Raw genomic sequence first — 20,102 nt, 5'->3', positions numbered from 1 at the left:
AACACGAGCCCTTGGGGACACAACACGATAGCAGTCCCTTTGAGATGCATCCACACCATCACATAGAATTAAGTTTGGACCGGGCCTGCACACATGGCATAAAAGATCACATATACACAAATGTATTTCCAATTTTTAAGAACAAAATGCATCAATTACTCTTTCTAAGTGAAGCACCAAACAATTGCTAAGATTATACAATGATTTTCACGCGTAGATTCAAATATAGAGCTCTATATTGACAAAAACCTTAGCAACTAGTAATCAAAAAACAAAAACATAACACAATAACTGATCAAAATCATATAATATGTCAAAAATGAAATTTATCTACTACTTACTCTGTATCACTCTTCAACTCCTTCCAACCGCGGACAAAGCACAGAATCCTCTTGTCAAAGGGACTGAGCTTATTTGGCCTAGGTCCTTCCTCCGAATTGGGTGATGACCTGTCAGCAGAGTTATCATCAACACCATCCTTTTTGGGGGAAGGAATCACTTCAGCCCTATGTCCATTAATCCAACCATTTCCATCCCTTCTTGATCCGGTACTCGCGGCTTTTTCATTCCTAGGTCCGGTACTTCCTGCATTTTCATCCCTTCTCACCACATTTTGAAAACCCACAAATTGATCAACAGGTGTTCCAGTCATCTTACTGACAAAGTTAGTTAGGGCTGTCCCAATCAAACCCTCAACAATGGTTTCGAGCTTTGATTCCAAATGACCTAATACCTACACATACAAATACAAAGGGACACTTACTGTGTTATAGTGAAAATGATACAAAATAATTGGTCTCAACACTCAAGTGAGTCATTCGATAAACAAAGCACATGAAACATTGGAAACACATATTAGGAGCTAAGGATTGAGATAAATGAAGCACAATTATCAGAAGTTACTACATTATAATATGCATCAAAACGAGGTAGTACAGTCATAGTAGAATAATCTTTGCACACTCACCCGGTCCACAACAACATCTACGGAAACCTCATTTCCTGAAACCACCGCCTTGTTACCATCATCCTCCCTTGGTACTAGGGGATGTTCCTCTCCGTAAGCAATATCGACGGCCTATCAGTTGGGAAAAATTGGTTACATGTAAAGTTATAATCCCACAACACATATAAAAATAATGTTGGTGTCTTACCTCACGCTTGCCGTACTCATTCGTCGACACCTTATCTTCAAGAAGAGCTGCCTTCACCTCAACAGAGTTCCATACCTTCACCCTCGGGTATACGCCCCACTGAACAGGAACTCGATGCAAGTGATCGAGATAATAAATCTACAAACAAAAAAAAATAATGAATATAAAATATAAAACAAATTTATAAATATGACAAGTGAATAATACTTTGAACACCAAAATATGCATCTGTATGATTGAGGCTCACCATAATGAACAGAAAACTACCCCCACATCCAAACCTAAAACCATCTTTTTGGAACTTCCTATGAAATCTGTTAGCCGTGTCACATAGCCACTCAAAAGTCAACGAGCACTAGTCATACTTGACAGCCTCAGTGGCCACTGTCAATGCTGGTAGGAGTGACTTCGCAAAGTTTGAATTATTAGTGGTTGTACAAACAACTTTACCAAGAGCGACAAGTAGAAAGGCTACCATGAAATCCTCCTCGTCAACTTCATCAGCAAGGGGAATTGGTTGACCCGATTCATCCAACGGACATAATGCATCTGAAGCATTTTTCAAGGAAATGGTTTCTTTATTCGAACCGACACCATACAGATCAAAAATCCTTCTCATCTTCTCCACCTTCTCCTCATCATCTTCACCAACATCAAAAGGCACTTTTTCAGCACCCATGGGTAAGCCAAGTACAGACCTCACTTGAGCGGGACCTAAGGGTAACACCTCACTCTGCCCAAACACCATCGTGCCATCAGGAAGCACTCTTATCATCAACCAATAGCAAAATTGCCTTGGTATATTTTTCATGTCAATCTCTAACAGACCTTGAAACCCCATTTGTGTCACTAATGCGCGACTTCGGGAATCAAAATGTTTGACAGCTTGGCAGAAAGACTCGACTCTGCATACAATGTTGGGGTACTGCCATGACACAACAACATGGAATATGCATCAGTAGCCAACAAATAAAGTCAAGTAAAGTACAAATAAAATACTCATTTACATGCCCAATTTCAAATTAGTTAGGGACTAAAACATCATACCTTTCCGACGTTCTCATGATGGGTCTTCAGCACTGCCCCTTCCCTCAAAACTTTTTGCCCTTCGCTTATTTCACCCTAAACACATACAAAGCATAAACCAATGTTATATACAATTCTTAGAATATTAATTTGGTACAAATATACTCTGTCTTTGGTAATTACATATTCACTATACCTTTTCCCTTTTCCTCTTCCGACTACTCTTACTCTTCATGAACTGCATCATCATCTTCATGAATTCAGAGGGAGAGCAGGAGTCATCTTCACTGTATTCATCACTTTGCTTATCACCACCATTGTCTTCTTCACTATCCTCAACAACATTTGTAGACTTCTTAGGTACCTTTGCCCTCTTGTTAGGTTTCTGCTTCCCTTTCACTTCAGACACCCCTTTCATAGGGGCCTTACCAGGGGCAGGGCCCTTAGAAGTTGAAGGATCCTAAATGACAGAAATGACAAAAAATTTCAGTCTTCCCCCAATCACATTCAACTAATATATTAACACAAACATTGAACACTCACCATCACATGATTCTAGTTCTTCGATCGTACAACTGTCTTCGATCTCATAATTTTTGCAAGGAATAATAGAAACCTAGCTTATACAGACATATCAATAAGAAGTCAGAAAATGCAGAAACAAACCTAAAAAAAAGGGCCTAGTCAAGTAAAAGAATCAGCATTCTACCAAAAGGTAACAATAGGATTCATTACACCCTCCATAATTTGATTTGATAAAAGTAGATCAACAGAGACACAACAAGACATATAGATGCTTATCTACACACTCACTCTCATCATTTGCCATAGAACATTTATTTGCAAAATTCATCGAAAGATAAGAACATAATTGCCTTATGATAGGAAAACTTATGGTGCTACAAACTCCTCAACCAAGTTACACATTCAGCAAAATGATTCAAAAAGCAATATTATAATTAACATATGAACAAGGTAGCCCCTTGAATTCAGGTCACAAAAGCACCAATATACCACAACAGCCCTGCTTATAAATAACTTACAACAGACCAAGAGGTCAAGCACTTGTAAACCACACAGGGCACTGGCTGCAAAATCCCCCATCAAATACACAAACTTCAAAGACATTAGCACCCAAATAAATATACAAGATTTTCACTAGTCCCACAGCATATATACAGCATAGCATATATACAGCACAGCATATATACAGCACACATCAGTAGTACCCAAAATAGACAAGATTTTCCATTAAGCACCTTTGTTGAAGATCTCTTACAGATTGAGATTTAAGGTTACATTTCGACATGAAAACAACCAAACTCCCACAGCAATATAATAATAGCACCCAACAACACACACGGCTATCAATCAATTTTTTTTATTACTCAACTAATTGATGAATGAATGAATAAGTAATCTTAAAACATACAATCTAATCAAACATATATAACCTAACAAAAAAATCAATTAAATAACAAGAAATACCCATATAATAAAATCACCCCTCGCCATTTATACACCCAACAACACACACGGCTATCAATCAATTTTTTTTTTATTACTCACCTAATTGATGAATGAATGAATAAGTAATCTTAAAACACACAATCTAATCAAACATATATAACCATGCAAAAAAAAAAATCAATTAAATAACAAGAAATATCCATATAATAAAATCACCCCTCGCTATTACAAACCCTAACAAACAAAATCAATTGATGACAATTGTAATTGGGATTTATGTAATTCTTCAACCCAATTACTGATTTCGCATAACAACAACACTAAAACCCCCTAAAAACCCAGAAAATCCAAAGTTTAAAAACCCAAACTTTTAGGTCAAACGATTAAAATGAAATTAACTTAGACAAATTACTAAATAAAAACATCAAGCATTACAAATTTCAGAAAAAACTAATGAATTTTATAAATAACTCGCTTACTTGGGTCAAAATTGTTCCGCGAATTGTCATAACACCCTCTTGAGTTCTCCCCGCAGCAATCCCAGAATGAATTCTTCAACAAACCCACCACGCAAACCACGAATGACGGAGATGGAGGAATACAGAGAACTAGAGTGACAAGAAAGGGTTCGAAATTCAAATTCAAAAGGAGAAAATAAAGGGTTCGAATTTCAGCGGGGAGATAGAGAGTGAGAAGAGAGAAGGACGGGTACATGGGAAGAGAGAGAAAAAATACCCCAACAAGACAAGATGTGAAATACAAAATACGGAGTACTTACCCAAATACATTTACTAAATACGATATACTGTAGAAACGGGCTGACAAAAAGCATAACGGGAACTGATGTGGATTTCCACTCAATCGCGCGAATTTACAAGCTTACCCCTGAAGATGCATTTGCTAATGCATCTCAAAACTCCATTCAGACAAGCTCGTGCTTTTAAGCCTTATGTCAATCTAATCACTAAATGTCACATGTTTGGCTCCGATTGGCCATTTGGGTTGAGACGGTTGCCACGTGTTAGCTTCTAGTTAGGCCACTTGTTAGATGTTGATTGCTCTACGTGATAGGGGTATTTTCACCCTAATTTTTCACTCTAAACAAGGTGCATAAGACCAAATCGAAATGATTTGCTAAATAAAATTAGAAAGACCCAGTAATTAATCATCTCTTTGCATCTATATTAGAAAATTGGAGTAAATTTTTTTTTATTTAAAAGCAATAGATGTAAGAGTGGAGATATAATAATTTATTTATTTTTTTTTTTGAAGAAAAAGGTGAGAACCTGAAATATAATAATTAAAGGAAAAAAAAATAATTAAAAGAATAAGTAAGAACACAATTTTTTATGTTCCCATATAAAAGTTTGCTTAAATCAATTTCTAAAAGAGTGCAAGGAGAACATCCATTCAAATGAAATGTCAAGTTATGTCATCGATCAAGTTATATTTGAGTCATACTAACTTACTAATGATTGTGCTTATATGTGTAAAAAAAAAATTAAAAAAATAATAATTGTGCTTATAATCTTCGTATGAAATAAATTAAGTCACTTTAAATTATGTCAATTTTTATTTCCAATCGAGTTAATGTTTAACAACTCGGGTGGTAATTACACGAGTTTTGACTGAAATGAAAATTAATTTATTGAAATGTAGTCGTATTTCCCAAAAAGGGAGAAGGGTAAGAAAGTTGAAATCTGGTAAAAAAGGTTGAATTTAGGTGGCTGCAGATGGATAGAAAAATTCATAGAATTCATGAGCTACTACTTCTACTTCCTTCTACTGCTACTGCTCTATTTAGCTGTCACTGACTCGTTAAGCACGAGAAATAGCCCCACGTTGTGTTTCCGTCTTGATGGTATCATTTATTACTCTCCTTTTTTTTCTTCTTTTGTTCTTCATCATCATCTTCTTCGAGATCTGCAAGCTTCTTCTTATCAATGTCTTTTTCACTGTTCAATCCCACGTGTTGTTTAATTTTCTATTGATTTTTTCAATGCCCAACTTGGTTTTTTCCTTATATTTGGTCAATTTTTCTTTGATTTCATCATCTTTGCAGGTTTTCTTATCTGGGGTTTTCTGCTTTTTCTTCCTCTTGAAGGTCCATTTTTGTTTTTACTTGATTTTATGCCGTTTATTTTCTGTGTTATATTTGGAATTTTTATTAATTTCCTTATATATAGAAGCATATGGAGTAGGGGATTGTATTTATTTGTGTTTGTGTAAAGGATCACGGGGCAATAACGTAGACGGGATTTGACTAGAGGTGTAGGGTTATGTGACATCGGCTTTATTGGGTATTTTGTAGAGCCTAGTAAACCTACTAAGTTTGTAATTTTGTTATTTGGATTCATTTTGTTTCTCATTGTTTTTTTTTTTTTTGGGTGATGTAGTCTGTTCTTAAAAATTTGACTTGTCCTAGGACTAAGCTAGCAGTGCTGCGATTGTGATGAATTGTGTGAAAGGGCACTTAACACTCCTGTCATTCTTGTGCGCTGAATTGTACTTGTAAATGTGATTGGCATGATAATAATCTAATGATAATGCGGCGCTAAAATGATGTATTTTGAGTTAATTCGAAACAGACCTGGATGTACGGTAGAAAAAGGGGAAAAAAATGTACTTATTTCTGTTAGCTCCAAATGGCAAACATAGTTGGGAAATGAACTTACATTTAGAAGCATGATGATAAGAATTTATTGACTATTGTAAAGGAAACTCATTTCATCTGTCTCTTCGAAAATTTCACAGGCTTGATCGTTGATAGAAATTCCACACACTCACAGTTGTCACATAATCTTCGAAGTCTTCCTGTATCGGGCTATTTGGAGATGCGAAGATGGTGAAAAAGGGAAATATTGCCCATTATCGAGAGAGATTGGATGAGACGCTTGCATCTGATAATCTTATCGACGAGAAGAAACTTAAGACTCTTGTAAAAGATCAAATTTTGCGATCATTGGCGGACAATAAAGCCATAGGTTAGCATTCTCCAACTTTTTTTTGCTAGTTTTATTGCTTTTGTCAACATTTTAGTGGATATGTATCTATAACTTAAAGAAAGCCCTGATTATGTAATAGCCAATGCTTTTTAGTGGCAATTTTATGTTGCATTAAGGTATTCTCTTTGTCACTCTTATCATCCTGCAGATAATATTGATTATATTACCGAAAAAAGGACTGTGGAAGTATCAAATTTTCTCGAGATGCTGAGGAGTGCATCTGAAAATTATAATGCTTCATCCCATGAGACACATCATACGACTTGGAAAGTAAGCAATTAATCTGCTTGGCTATTAATGATCATGTGTGAATAGGTGTGATACTATTAGTGTTAAATATTGAAACCATAATATAGCGCTCTGTCTAGCGCTAATGGATTTTAAAACGAATTCGGTCTTTGCTGCTTTCTCCATCATAATGACAACCAATACTCCAGTGCCTTTAATGAGCTTCCTGCTAAGGTGAAGCAGGGTGTGTGTGTGTGTGTGTTGGGGGGGGGGGGGTATCAGAGCTGAACTTCATAACTGTTTTCAAGTATGTACAAATAGTAATTTTCTCTAGATTTTTTACCTGACATGTGCTGACTGCCTTCAGCTTTGTTGAACTAAAAAATTTAAGTTTTTTGAACCAGTTCATTATAGTCCGCTACAAATCTAGCGTAGAAGTTTGCTCTTTTCCATATATCTCCTAAATTATAACTAAAGCTTTACCAAATTTATAGTTTAAGCTGCTTAATGGTTTTTTCCACAGTAAATTTTCTATTGGTGTCATTCTGAATGAGTGAATGATGTACCCTATTGAATTGTAACACTTCTGAACTCCAACAGAGCTTAGATAGCTGGCTAGCCTCACTTGTTTTAATTTTCTCATCAGATATCACTTTCCTTTTACTTTTCTGTGATCATTCTTCTCTAGTCTTGTCCTTTGTGTTTGTAGATATCTCCTTTTCTTTTCAGGGGTCAAAGCCATTTGATATCACTTAATTAATCCTATCTAACATAGTAGCAATATGAATTTGTTGATGTCCAAAATGAAAATAGTGAGCTTACTTTCTGTTTTACAGTAACAGCTTACTTAAACGTTCCTGAACTTTTGTCCAAGTCCTGTGTAGTTGATCTATAGAGGCTTCTCTTTGATTTAAGAGTTTCAACGATTGCAATTAAAGTAGTTGCATCTCTTTATCAGTTGAAACAGGATACTGAAGATTTTCGTGTCATGTATCGGGAGGGACCTGTAGGTTCTCCGTTCCATTCACTACTTGTGGAAGGTTATATAGATGCTCCTCTGGATGCTTGTAAGTCAAACAACTGTAGTTATCTTTGATTTATCTAACTTCTGTACGCCATTTAGTGATTGGATAGACAAGTCAATTAATTAATGAAAGTCGTGCGTCTTGTAGGTCTGTGTGTTTCTTGGGAATCAACCCTCTATCCACGATGGTAACTATTATTTCTTAATCATCTCATGGATGAAAAATGCTGAATCATTTGATGCTTTACTATTTCTTTCTGCTTATCTTTCTAGGTTCCCTGAAACATTAATTCCAACTTTCAAAGTTGCAGAAGCCAAGAAATTGCAGAAGGTCAGGATAGGTGAAGAGATATCTTTAGTGAGGTTTGTGATAAAATACTTGATATGCTTTCCTGATTTCATCTAATTTCTCACTGATTTTTTTTAATGGGTTCTAAATTTCCTTTTGCTCTTTGGAAGAAAGGGTGAAGCTTTCGTGGCCATTGTCCAGTAGAGAGGCTCTTCTCCACTATTTTGAGTTTGAGTACTTTGAAAATGATCTTATCGTTGTGCTCCTAAACACGGTAATTTCTTAGAGTATACCAAACATGATATTTCTCAACTATATTTGTTACTCTAACATTGAAAGTGTATAATTCATTTTGTTCTGCATAGATTTCTAATGCAGACAACATTCAAAACAAAACTCATGGCTTCACCAATGAGGGAATACCCAAGGCGGATAACACAGTAAGGATTGATTTAGTGGGAGGTTTTGCTTTGCAAAAGGTGACCGAAAACAGGAGTTACTTTAGGTGTGTTGTCATTGTTAGCTGCTTTTATGCTAGATCAGATAACTACATTCTATGCTTCTTTTTCTTGAAAGTTTTTATGAAAAGTGATTTTATCAGGTAATGGGCTTGTTTGGTAAATGGCTTTTCATTGGCTTTTGGCTTTTTCATTTGGTCAAACATCCAAAATTTGTGTTTGGTAAATGGCTTTTTCAGCTGGCTTTTAAGCCAAAATGAAAAAGCTACTTGGAGTAGCTTTTGGCTTTTGGCTACCTAAGTTACTAATAATATCCAACAGCCAATTTTACCAAATATGTTTTTAGACTAATAAAAAGTCAAACAACCAACAAAAAAGCTTATATAAACAGCCAGTCAAACTAGCCAATCAAACCAGCAGCCAATTGCCAAACAAGGCCTTGGATACCAGATTTTATTTTGCTTTGATGGCATCTTATATGTCAAAAATCAAGTTTCAGCGAGTTTGAAAACTGTAAAAATGTCAAGTCTTTAATCTATTGCAATTTGGCCATCTAGAGTCAATTTTTATTTTATTTTTTCTTTCAAGAAGTTTAATCTGAATAAAAGCAGATTCTCACATTCTAGACTTCTGACCTCATCTACTCTGAACACTAATTTTCTGTTGAGCTTGTAGGACTTGTGCCTATTTACTCCTCAGAATCCCATCAAAAACTATAGCTGCAATTTGTTACTCTGCCCTTGTTGCTTGTCCTAACATTTTATGCATAGACTATTCTTTGATAATTATCTTGATATAGCCTATATCAGAGGAAGTTGGGTCAATGTAAAGCCTAGGTCCTCATGGTTTGGTGATTCTCCCTTTTTGATTGGGGCGGATCTTTCTATGAGGTGATTTAATGCTACATTGAATTGGAAATATGATTGTTTAAATTTATAGTACTAGGATTGTTACTAAATCTGTCTTTTGTTCCGGGTATGGACTGGGGAACTGATGTGGAGCTGGTAGCATTTGTGGTCTTATACTCTTATCGGGGTGTTTGCACAAGTGAGACATGTGAATTATCCTCGGGGTTGAGCTAAGGAAACCTCCTCTGATGGTATTGTCAATATGAGATGTTAACTTATAACAATTGTAATAGTACCAGGCTCATCCCATCCCAGTCTGATTTTATCAACAAAGGGGGTATCTTGACTTTCCTCGACTCACCCAGGTTAGTTCAAGTGTCTTACTTGTGCTGGCACCCTGACATGACCAGATTTTGCTACCAGCTGATGAAGCTCCATTATGCTTAGTCATATATATACACTAGTTTTGTGCCCGTGCGATGCGCAGGTTATTTATTGAATTTTAAGATAAATTTATAATCTATAGGTCAAAATTTAAAGTATATTATTGACACAAAATTAGTTACAAAATGTTCGATTTAATACATTAAAAAAAAATTAGCAAAAGATAAATTAAATAAAATAAATATTCAAAGCACGTTGGGTTGACCCGAACCTAAAATTTTGGACAAAGATTGAACATTTCTTGATTCATAACCTGAAGTGACCTAATCCACTCTAATTGACAGGTCTATATAGTAATAAAATTCTACTTCATATTAGATTGTGAAATATATTATTTTATCATAAAATACTATCCAAATAGAATTCTAAGCTAACTTTTTTATCTTATGAAATATATATAAATCTATCCAATGTGGCGCGACACTTGGGATGTTTCGTGACCTGACTAAAAGTTTAACTTTATATATTAGTTATATGATTTGTACCTCTGAAATATTGGTATTTTATCGAAATAAAACTCTAAACTAACAATTTTATCCTAAAATTATATCTAAATAGAATTCTAAACTAATTTTTTTATCTTATGAAATCTATTTAAATCTATACAACGTGGCGCGACACTTGGCGAAAAGTTGGAACACCAAGTGTCGCTGCCTCGTGACCTGGCTAAAAGTTTAAAAGTTTAGCTTTATATATATATATATATATATATATATATATATATATATATAAATGAGAAGTTCCTTAAAATGTGAAGAATGAGAAGGATATTATGTGCATGATTTTTGTATTGAATGTACATATTTATTAAACTAAATGTGCAAAATTAATTTAATACCAATATATTGTGCATAAATGTTGTATTTAATGTGCATCAATTTTTGATTTTCCAGATTATCATATATATATTGTACCATGTCGTTCAATCCAACGCCTATAAATGAAGTACTAGTCTGTGTTCTTATTTTTTTCAACCAATGTGCATATTCTCATAATTGAATGTGTATAATCTTTATATAGAATATGTATAATATAAGTATTTTGTTTGGCCAAAAAAGCATGATAAACAATGAGAATTAAACTTGTGCAGAACCTGCAAATTACATATACAAACAAGCATAATTAATAGTTTCATAAAAAATGTCTACCACTGCCTATTTATACAACGATCGACTCACATATTTTCTTATAACATTATAACTCACGAATTTTGTGCTAATCGTCGTAATCATTAAATTTTCATTTTTTTTAGGGAATTCAATTAATTAAACCGAAATTCAATGATAAAAAAACGCAGACACATCATTTTAAGAGAAAGAGAACTTGTGGAAGGAGAGAGATAGAGAAGAAGAGTAGTGTCAATTTAAAGTGATCGTAAGTAAAAAAATTGAGGATGAAATTGGTCGAGCTTGATTAATGGAAGAGTGTTAATTAGTGGGAGCTAAAGAGATCAATCTAAAGTTGTAAAATCTGCTGGTAATATTCGGTAGAGGTTTGGTGAGGGAGATGAATTGGTGAGGGAGATGAAGTAGTGTGTTTTTTTATTTTAATATCAGCCGCTAGATTGTTTTGTATAAAAGGTTGAGATTCCTTCTCATCCTTCTCATTTTAAGGTCCTTCTCATTGGACCTAACCCTATATATATATATATGAAATTTGGCTCACATTTTTACTTGGGTAGAAAGTAAAGGAGATCATGCAATTTAGAGGTTGATCAAGTAAAAAATTGATTTTGAAAGTTTTTTGAAGTTCTCAGAACAAATAGTTCAAAAAACTAGGAGATATGAATTGTGAACTTCATGAAATTTCCATGCAATCGAAAGGGTAACAAAAAAAAGGATTCAGATGTTTTCTACAACAATAGTTGACTGGATTGGTGACTGAATGAATCATCATAATGTCATGGGTTGATTACGTGCTCTGTAATTTAATTCTTATCACTTCTGTTTACTTGGATTTTCTCTTTCTGTTTGCAGGACAATAGGCAACCTGGACATAAAATTGGATTTTGTTCCTCCATCACTTATAAATTTCATATCGAGACAGCTGATAGGAAGTGGTTTCAGATTCTATAAGAAGGTAAAGAATCCTACTCCCTTCACATTGGTGCAAGTTACAGTAGAGCTTGGTGATTACTTGAGATACACCATTAGTTGTGCAGTGTGCTAGGTGTTATTTTATTTTATTTATTTTTATACCTGTGCTGGAGTAATCCTGATAAGAGCTACTGGACAATCAAATGGAAATTCAAGATCATAATTTAAAATCTACCAATGTGCCCCTCTGTGTCAAAGGCCTTATATCTCATGGTCTGTCCTAAACCTTCTCCTGAGCAAGGCCTTCAATTAGCGGGCAAATATATGTAATCACTAGCTACCTCACTGTTTGAAATCAAATTTGAGCCGTTTGTGCTGATGTCAAGAATGAAATCCTGAACTTGGAAGAGTGACTGATTTAGGTCAACTTATTTGACATAGTCGGATGATACTAGCCTGTAGAAATGAGATGACAGGATATTCTTGTCCCGTTGGTTTAGTTTGTTGGGAGTTCAGTGGAAATTTTTTTTATGTAAAGGAGCTGGTTCTTGCCTGAACTTTTCTTCCTTTTCATGTCTCAAAATTGCTATTATTAGTTAAAGCAGTATAAAGACTACAAAAAGCAGTGAAAGAATGAATGAATTTTAAGGATGAAAATATCTTGAAGCTTTTGTTTTATCATTTAGAACAACCTCTGTTGCAAAAGTTCAGTTTTACAAGGGGGTGTGTATTATAAGATATTCTAGACATATCACAGCATTCTTAGGTGGTTAGATGCTTCAGTATGTACATAATCTTTCAGCATTGCTGATATCTGATGTTATTGCAGACAGTTGCTTCAGTATCTAATGGAGATGAAGCTTTTTCCAAGGTTTTGAGTGACCCTCTATACAGTCGAATACGTCAAGCTGTATACTCAAAAAGTAAATCAGAAAGGAGCCTCATGGAAAAACAAACCATTTCGGACTACACAGGCATCAATGATGGGGAGCAGAAAACAGATGTGCAAAATGCATCTAGAAAGGAAGATGAGAAGATTCTTAGCAATGAAAATATTAGCAAACCTTTAGAGGGGAGCAAACCAATTAGTAACGAGATCGAGGAAGAAGAGATCAAAGAAAGCAATGGCCATGTTAGTGGATACTTGATGCAGGATAAACTAGCCTGTGAGATTGAGGAAGAAGGGGTGGAAGGAAACGAAAATGAATTTGTGAATAATATCAAAGATGCAAAGGAAAGTCGTGGTTCAATTGATCAACCTCAATCAGTGGATTTTCATAATAATGTGCCTATAAGTCCCCAGGTGGAGAGAGCCCTAGGTACTTTGGATAAACTGATCAGTGTTGTCAAAGAGAATAGACGCAAAGGTCAAAATGGCAGTCAATCTGGCCCTAAGATAGAAGAGGGTGCTGCTTTATCCTCCACATTGGGTAAACAAATGAACTGGGTAGATAAGCAGGGTACTTCTGTTGAAGAAAATGACAAGGCTACTGCACATGTATCCAGGAATGACTTGGGCATTGATAATATGAGGTATTTTCTTGTTCCTCCTATCTCATATAAATGTCTCCTTTTTAGCGGGTATATCAATAAACAACCATGACAAAAATGATTGGTTGCGTACAAGAGTGGCATGTAAGATTATTTTCTTAGGCGAAAAGGATATAAGATAATTGCTGTTGAGATAAGATCCCTATTAAGATGTGCAAAATACTGCAAATATATTTTCATGCCAAGTTTCTAATTTCTTTTCTTCTTGTTTGTTGGAAGTTTGGCTGCTGAGGGGGGTTTAGTGTTTGCGGATATATTATAGCTGCATGGTTGTCCAAGTTTTGTGAACCTATTACTGTTAAAAGGGTGATTGCTAGGTTGTCCCCTTCTGTTAACCTCTGAAATCTCACAACACTGCAGACTGTATCCATCTGGATGAACTCGTCTTAGTCTAGTTGTGTCTGGGCCTGTGGTACACATGTGTTCCCTCTTTAGTTTCTCATTTACTAGGACACTAACTTTTTTGAGAAAATAAGCTTGATATTCAGCAAAGAGGATGTTATATCTATTATCAATATATCCTGTTTATCTCTAATATTTTCATCGCCTTTTAAGCTTCTAACTTACCAGTTGTATATGCAGTTTAATTTTCTGCCTTGTTTATTTGCAGGTCTGAAAAATCAGATCTTCAAGCCCAGGAAGAAAATTCTCAAGTGGTACCTCCTGATCAAAATCCTGCAATCGCCAATTGGTCAATACATGCACCTTCTGCCGGAAATAGTCCAGTCGCAGTTAGTTCCATGAATCGTGAAGCCAATGGCATTCATGAAGACAAGAAGAAGACTGGACAGCAAAAAAAGTGGAGGCTATGTTGTTTTCACATTCCTTCCGCGAGGCTGGTCTCATGAGTAATTATAACCAGAGAAAGGAATACAAATGGTAGTGTTTCGGCTTTCACCATCTTTAACATAGAAAATAGTTCGATATTGTACCAAATGTACACTAGTGCCATTTTAAAATGATATAGTTGATGTACCATAAATTCAAAACTGACTTAGGAAAATATTCCATATGATTTCTTCTCTTTTTCTTATTTATCCTTGAATAAATTAGTTTGCAAGAATGTAAATAATGATTTTTTTTTTTTGGGCACCCAATTGTATGTTTTTGATTGAATATTCAAGGTTTTGTTTTGTACATCAATTTTTAGATTGAGATTTCAAAATTTGTACATCCTTAAGTCTTTTATGTAGTTGTTCACTTTTTATTTTGGGGGTCTATTTTTACAAACCATTTTGGGTGCAAATTTTAGAAGACTAATTACTTAAAATGATACACATGCGAGTAGGGCTGTCAATCTCTGATTCGACCCGATGACACGACATGAACCGAACAACTCGAATTCGACCCGATTTGATCCAAATTTCATATTTCGTGATAATATTAAGTTTAAAACTACTTCTGATAGTTTCTAAGCATAATTCGAAATCGACCCGAATTCTGACCCGAATCCGACCTGCTGACCTCAATTGCCACCTCTACATGCGAGTATGCATTATGCCTGCATTAATGTGCTAAGACGGATAAGGCCCTATTCTTTTGAGTTTCTGGGCAGAGCAGAGCAGGAGTCAGTAGAGCGGAGCAGATCTCAACAAAGCCGAGCCGAGCCGAACCGAGCAGATTTCATTATTATTATCGAATTATTATTATTATTATTATTATTATATTGTTATTATTATTATTATTATTACCGCATTATTATTTATTATTATTATTATTAATATTATTATTATTGTTATTACTATTATTATTACTATTATTATTACTATTACTATTACTATTATTATTATTATTATTATTATTGCATTATTATTATAATCATTAAATAATATTATTAAATATTAATTATTATTATTATAATTACTATTAAATATTAATTATTATTATTATTAAATATTAATTAATTATTATTATTAAATATTAATTTCTTATTATTATTAGGGGTGAGCGTAGCAGGGTACCCGATAAAAATCTCTAGACCCGAAACCTGAACTTGTTCAACAGGTTCCTAAAAATTGGGAACCGGATGAACAGGGTACCCTATCTTTCAAAGTAAGCTTAATAGTTACTTGATAAATTGTTACAATTTTTTAAGAAAATGGATGTTCACAATAAAAGCTTACAACTTTAATACATTGCTACAAATATAACAAACCAACACTAATTTTCTAGAATATTTAATACCCTATAGGTTCCGGTTTCGTGTACCCAATAGGGAACCTATATATACTAATAAGGTACCATACAGGTTCTAGGTCCAAAATTTTATTACCCGGAACCGTAACCTGTTGCAACAGGTTCGCAATTTTATTACCCGGAACCGGAACCTGATCTACAGGTTCCGAGTTTGGAACCTGTGGTTCTGAACATGTTCCGGTTCCAAGTCAGGGTACCCTAAATTTTTTTGCTCACCCCTAATTATTATTATTATCTTTCAATATAAGTTATTATCTTTAAATATTAGTTTCTGTTTCGGGTATTTTTGTGTTTTTCCCCTAGGACACTGGTCACGCTCTTCGGATAGACGGCCCAGACACCTACAAAACACGAATATCCCGTTATCGGAATATTCGCCTCCGACGGTCAAGTTAGTAACTGAAAATCGGAAAAGCTAGAGAGAGAAAGTAGAGAGAAGTTTGAGCTGTTTTAATGCTCTATTTAATGTTATGTCACAATCCACCCCTCCCATCATAAATGACTGGGGTATTTATAGGGATGGGGAATTGTGCATTTTTAGGGTTGTTAACTTAGAATGACGTGCTCTAATTGGAGGCGCAATCATGTTTGGGCACGTGTCTTGATGAAGGCGTCGTTTTGCGGCTTTTTCGGAATTTGGGTCTCCTGATGTAAGGAGACCATTTTCTCTCTTTTTCAGGTGCTCTTTGTAGGGCTTGCATACGTGTCATCTTCCTACAGGGACACATGTTGCCCTTTGACTAGGCCACGTGTCACTATGGGATTGGTACACGGTTTGGGGGTAATTTTTACCCTAAACATTTGCCCCTTAGAGGGGGTGACTCGTACTCTATGGGCCACCTCCTCTGATTTTCTTCTCGTCCAGGTATGTCCGAGTATTCGTAGAAGTTTTGAGCATTTCTTTGGTATACGGACAATATTGTCCATCTTAACAGGGGATTCCTCCCTTGGGCTGGACGCTTTGTTTAGTCCGCCTGAAATTCCTCTATTGGTCATTTCTGGGTCTTGAGGTCAGGTGGACGGAATAGGCCGACTGTCTTTTAGGGAGGACACCTATCGCCCGGGATTTCGGGATGGCGATTTGAATTTCGCTGACCTGGTCGTCTATTCTGGTGCACCGTTAGCCCGTTCGCATCCTCTTCTGCTTAGAGTGACATAAGTGGTTTTAACCATTTGAATTCTAGGTTAACTTTTCAAAAAGTAACCGTTTGAATTCTTGGGCGGGAAAGACATATTTACCGTTTTGCCCTCATAAATTTAGCCTATAAATATAGAATGTTTGACTTCATTTTGTTACTTTGGAACTTTGAAAATTTTAAAGAGAAGTTAGAGCTTTTTAGAGAGAAAGTGATTTCTCCCTAAATCTTCGAGAGCTCTGCCGTACGTTTGAGATTTCTGGTCAGTGTTTTTGAGTTTTCCGGTCAACCTTCAAGAATTTTCCAACACTCTCCAAGTTTTCTACATGGACGAAGGTAACCGCTTGCCCTTTTACTTAGCTTTGTTTTTCATTTTGATTTTTAAATCTGGCACAACATTCAGCTTTGTTTGTTTCTCCTCATGAGGCCGGCCGTTCTCCTGGGACTGAGGAGTCTAGAGTTGACGGGGACGAGTCGTCTCCCTCGTGGAGTGGGTCCATTTCTAGTGTGCATACCAACTCACCTCCACCTATTCTTTTCTGTCCCTACAGTCGCAAATGGCACGGACCATGCAGACGTACGATAAGTACGCCGCCAGAAATCCAGACGGCAGTCTGATAAACCCAAGGGTCCCCTATGATCCAAGTAACACGGACGGGGAGACCACAAACACTACCACCAACAAAAACACAAATACCGCCACGGTCAGTGGCAGCGAATGTTCGGTGGTCGAAGTGACCGCCTTGTTCGAAGAGCGCCAAAGGAGGCAAGGCGTCTCTTCTGCTTGGGAAGAGTCCGGGAAAACTCCTGGTCTTCGCTTTCCCCAATTAGCCAACTCGATTATTGTAGGGAATATTTCAAGCCATTAACCCTAAGCTTGAACCCCACTGTGATCATACACTTAAGCATGGTGGCGTCCAAAGGGAAAGAAGCTAGAGCAAAAGAGTCGCCAACAAGTTTTAGGAACTTGTAAACCATTCACAAGGTGAAGATTACACCCCTTAACGATCCATGAGATCGTCAACTCCAAAAGGTCTTGAACCAAATAGGGTTCGGGGATGAGGGTACAAATCCAACCTAAAAGAGATTGAACCTGCCCTAAAAATAGGCCTCTACTTCATTCTTCTCGTATTCATGTGCGCTTTCTGACTAACATGAAATCAATAGGTTAACCCTAAACCTGTTTATCTATGTTGGTTGAATATAATGCACAAGCAAAACTATTATTGGCGATCACTTGAATTATAATCATATTAGCCCTAAACAAGATTATTAATTATCTTATTAAGCGTGATTACAGGTACTAATTCCCTTTAAACATGCATAAAAGGCGTGATCAAGCAATAACAATAAATAATCATCAAGCAACATAATAATCATCATAATAATCATTATAATCATGTTAATAATAAAGCTTAAATATAATAGCAAGATCCTAGGCATGATACTAACAAGATTAATAACAAACCCTAGCATGTTACATACTAAGCAATAAAAATCAAAGCTTTAGCCCTAACATGATACTAACATGATATTGATATGATATTAGAAAGCATAGGAAGCACCCTAAACATGATACTAGAAAGCAATAAAGACATCCTAACATGATACTAGGAATTAAACAAATTTAAACATGCTTTCCACAAGAATAGAGCAATAAGATTACATACTTTGATGCCTCGTATCTCTTTCTAATAACAAAATACACGCGTTAGTAACTTCAAGGAAAATATAAAATCAAACAATCAAATCAAATAATGGAAATAGAGATTTGGGACCAAACCCTCAGAAATTATAACCTTTCACGTCTAGGGCGAAGGCAACTTCGAACTTGGCTAGGTGTTTCTAGATCTCGTGAATGCGGAATTTTATAAGAGGGAAGGTTTAGAAAAAGAATAGAGAGAGAAAGCTTCTAGCTTTAGAGATAGATGATTGTTGATAATTGAGAATTGTTGATTGTTTTTTTGAAAAACGGAGGTTTAGGACCCTATTTATAAGAAAATAGTCCGAAAATAGGTAGAATTTGATAAGGAATAAAACTCCACTATATCGCTGCAAAACCGACCTTGTCGCCAGGCGACAAGGCTTGTCGCGTGGCGACAGGCCTGTCGTCTGGAGACAGCCTAGATTTCTACGCGCTGTCAAACACGGAGTCCACATATGAATCAAAATCGATTTGTAAAGTCCGTATGAAAACTGAAATCGTATCTTTCATAAAATAATATTTTATTCCAAATAAAACTTTATCAAAATATAATTATTAATTCTAATCTTATTAGGATTAAAGAGAACCTTCTAAAGAACTCTAGAAGACTATAATCAATTATAATAACTTTAGGAATAATAATTAACATTGGGCCCTCCCCTAGATCATTGGGCCACATGTAAAGATCAAACCGGGCCCAGTTTAGTATTTTGGCCATAACTTCCTCATTATTCATCGAAATTGGGCTTATAATATATCGTTGGAAAGCTCTTTGCAAGCCCCATCAAACTACACTATTATTGGACCCTTGTAGTGGTCCAAACTAAACTAGATTGACTGTTTTCATAAAATAAAGTTGTTTTCAAAAAAAGAAAGAAATAATTTAATAAAAACCAACCGCAACACTAGACCTTTCTTACTTTCACCTCATTCGATAATTATTCGAAGCAAAAGGTATTCATCACTGGGTTTGGTTTTGGGGAGACACATTTGGGTGTCTACAGAAGCCCTCACTTTGACTGAGTTTAGAGAAACGCAAGTTTCGAAAACGAAAGTCAAAGTAGCGATAGGATGCCCACGCGTCTCTAAGCAAAAGAGCTTGAATAGGATGCCCACGCGTCTTTGCACAAAAGAGCTTGAAAAGAAATGTCCACGCGTCTCTGAACAAAAGATCTTGAAAAGAAATGTCCACGCGTCTCTGAACAAAAGAGCTTTGATGATATGTCCACGCGTCTCTGAACAAAGAGCTTTGAAACTTGAATGTTTGTTGAGATGGTTCGGTTGGGTGCGAACAGGAGCTTTGCTGAATGGTTGTATTCTATAAATATCAAAAGATTGCCAAAAGGCTTTGCTGGTGTTTTTCTTAGGGTTGACCTAAGGTGATTGACTGACTTGAGGTTGACTCAATGTGTTTTGACACGTGTGTGACTCTTGTGTGACTTAATGTGTTTTAACACATGTGTTAGACTCAATTCGAGGTGACATGACTCAATGTACATGACTCGTGTGTGCATTATAATGTGATTGTGTGA

General features: G+C 35.8%; 1 protein-coding gene across 2 annotated transcripts; it reads left to right on the top strand.

Moving 5' to 3' along the window:
• Positions 1 to 5,280: 5,280 nt before the first annotated feature.
• Positions 5,281 to 14,740, top strand: LOC145567593 (uncharacterized). 2 transcript variants are annotated; one of them, XM_081626905.1, is made up of 12 exons: positions 5,281 to 5,511; positions 5,713 to 5,754; positions 6,405 to 6,634; positions 6,804 to 6,925; positions 7,842 to 7,950; positions 8,056 to 8,095; positions 8,181 to 8,270; positions 8,371 to 8,470; positions 8,562 to 8,701; positions 11,923 to 12,025; positions 12,812 to 13,515; positions 14,144 to 14,740. In XM_081626905.1, the coding sequence occupies exons 3-12, from the start codon at positions 6,493 to 6,495 to the stop codon at positions 14,379 to 14,381; spliced, it is 1,788 nt and encodes a 595-aa protein (XP_081483031.1). In that variant the 5' UTR covers positions 5,281 to 5,511; positions 5,713 to 5,754; positions 6,405 to 6,492; the 3' UTR covers positions 14,382 to 14,740. The 2 variants fall into 2 exon arrangements, with proteins under 2 accessions (XP_081483031.1, XP_081483030.1); XM_081626904.1 differs by having other exon boundaries at positions 5,281 to 5,595.
• The last annotated feature ends 5,362 nt before the right edge of the window (positions 14,741 to 20,102 follow it).

Source organism: Chenopodium album, chromosome 11 (assembly GCF_948465745.1).
Source record: "Chenopodium album chromosome 11, dcCheAlbu1.1, whole genome shotgun sequence".
NCBI classification, from domain to species: domain Eukaryota; kingdom Viridiplantae; phylum Streptophyta; class Magnoliopsida; order Caryophyllales; family Amaranthaceae; genus Chenopodium; species Chenopodium album.
The sequence above is the reverse complement of the archived record's forward strand: the minus strand, read 5'-3'. Positions and strand labels throughout refer to the sequence as shown.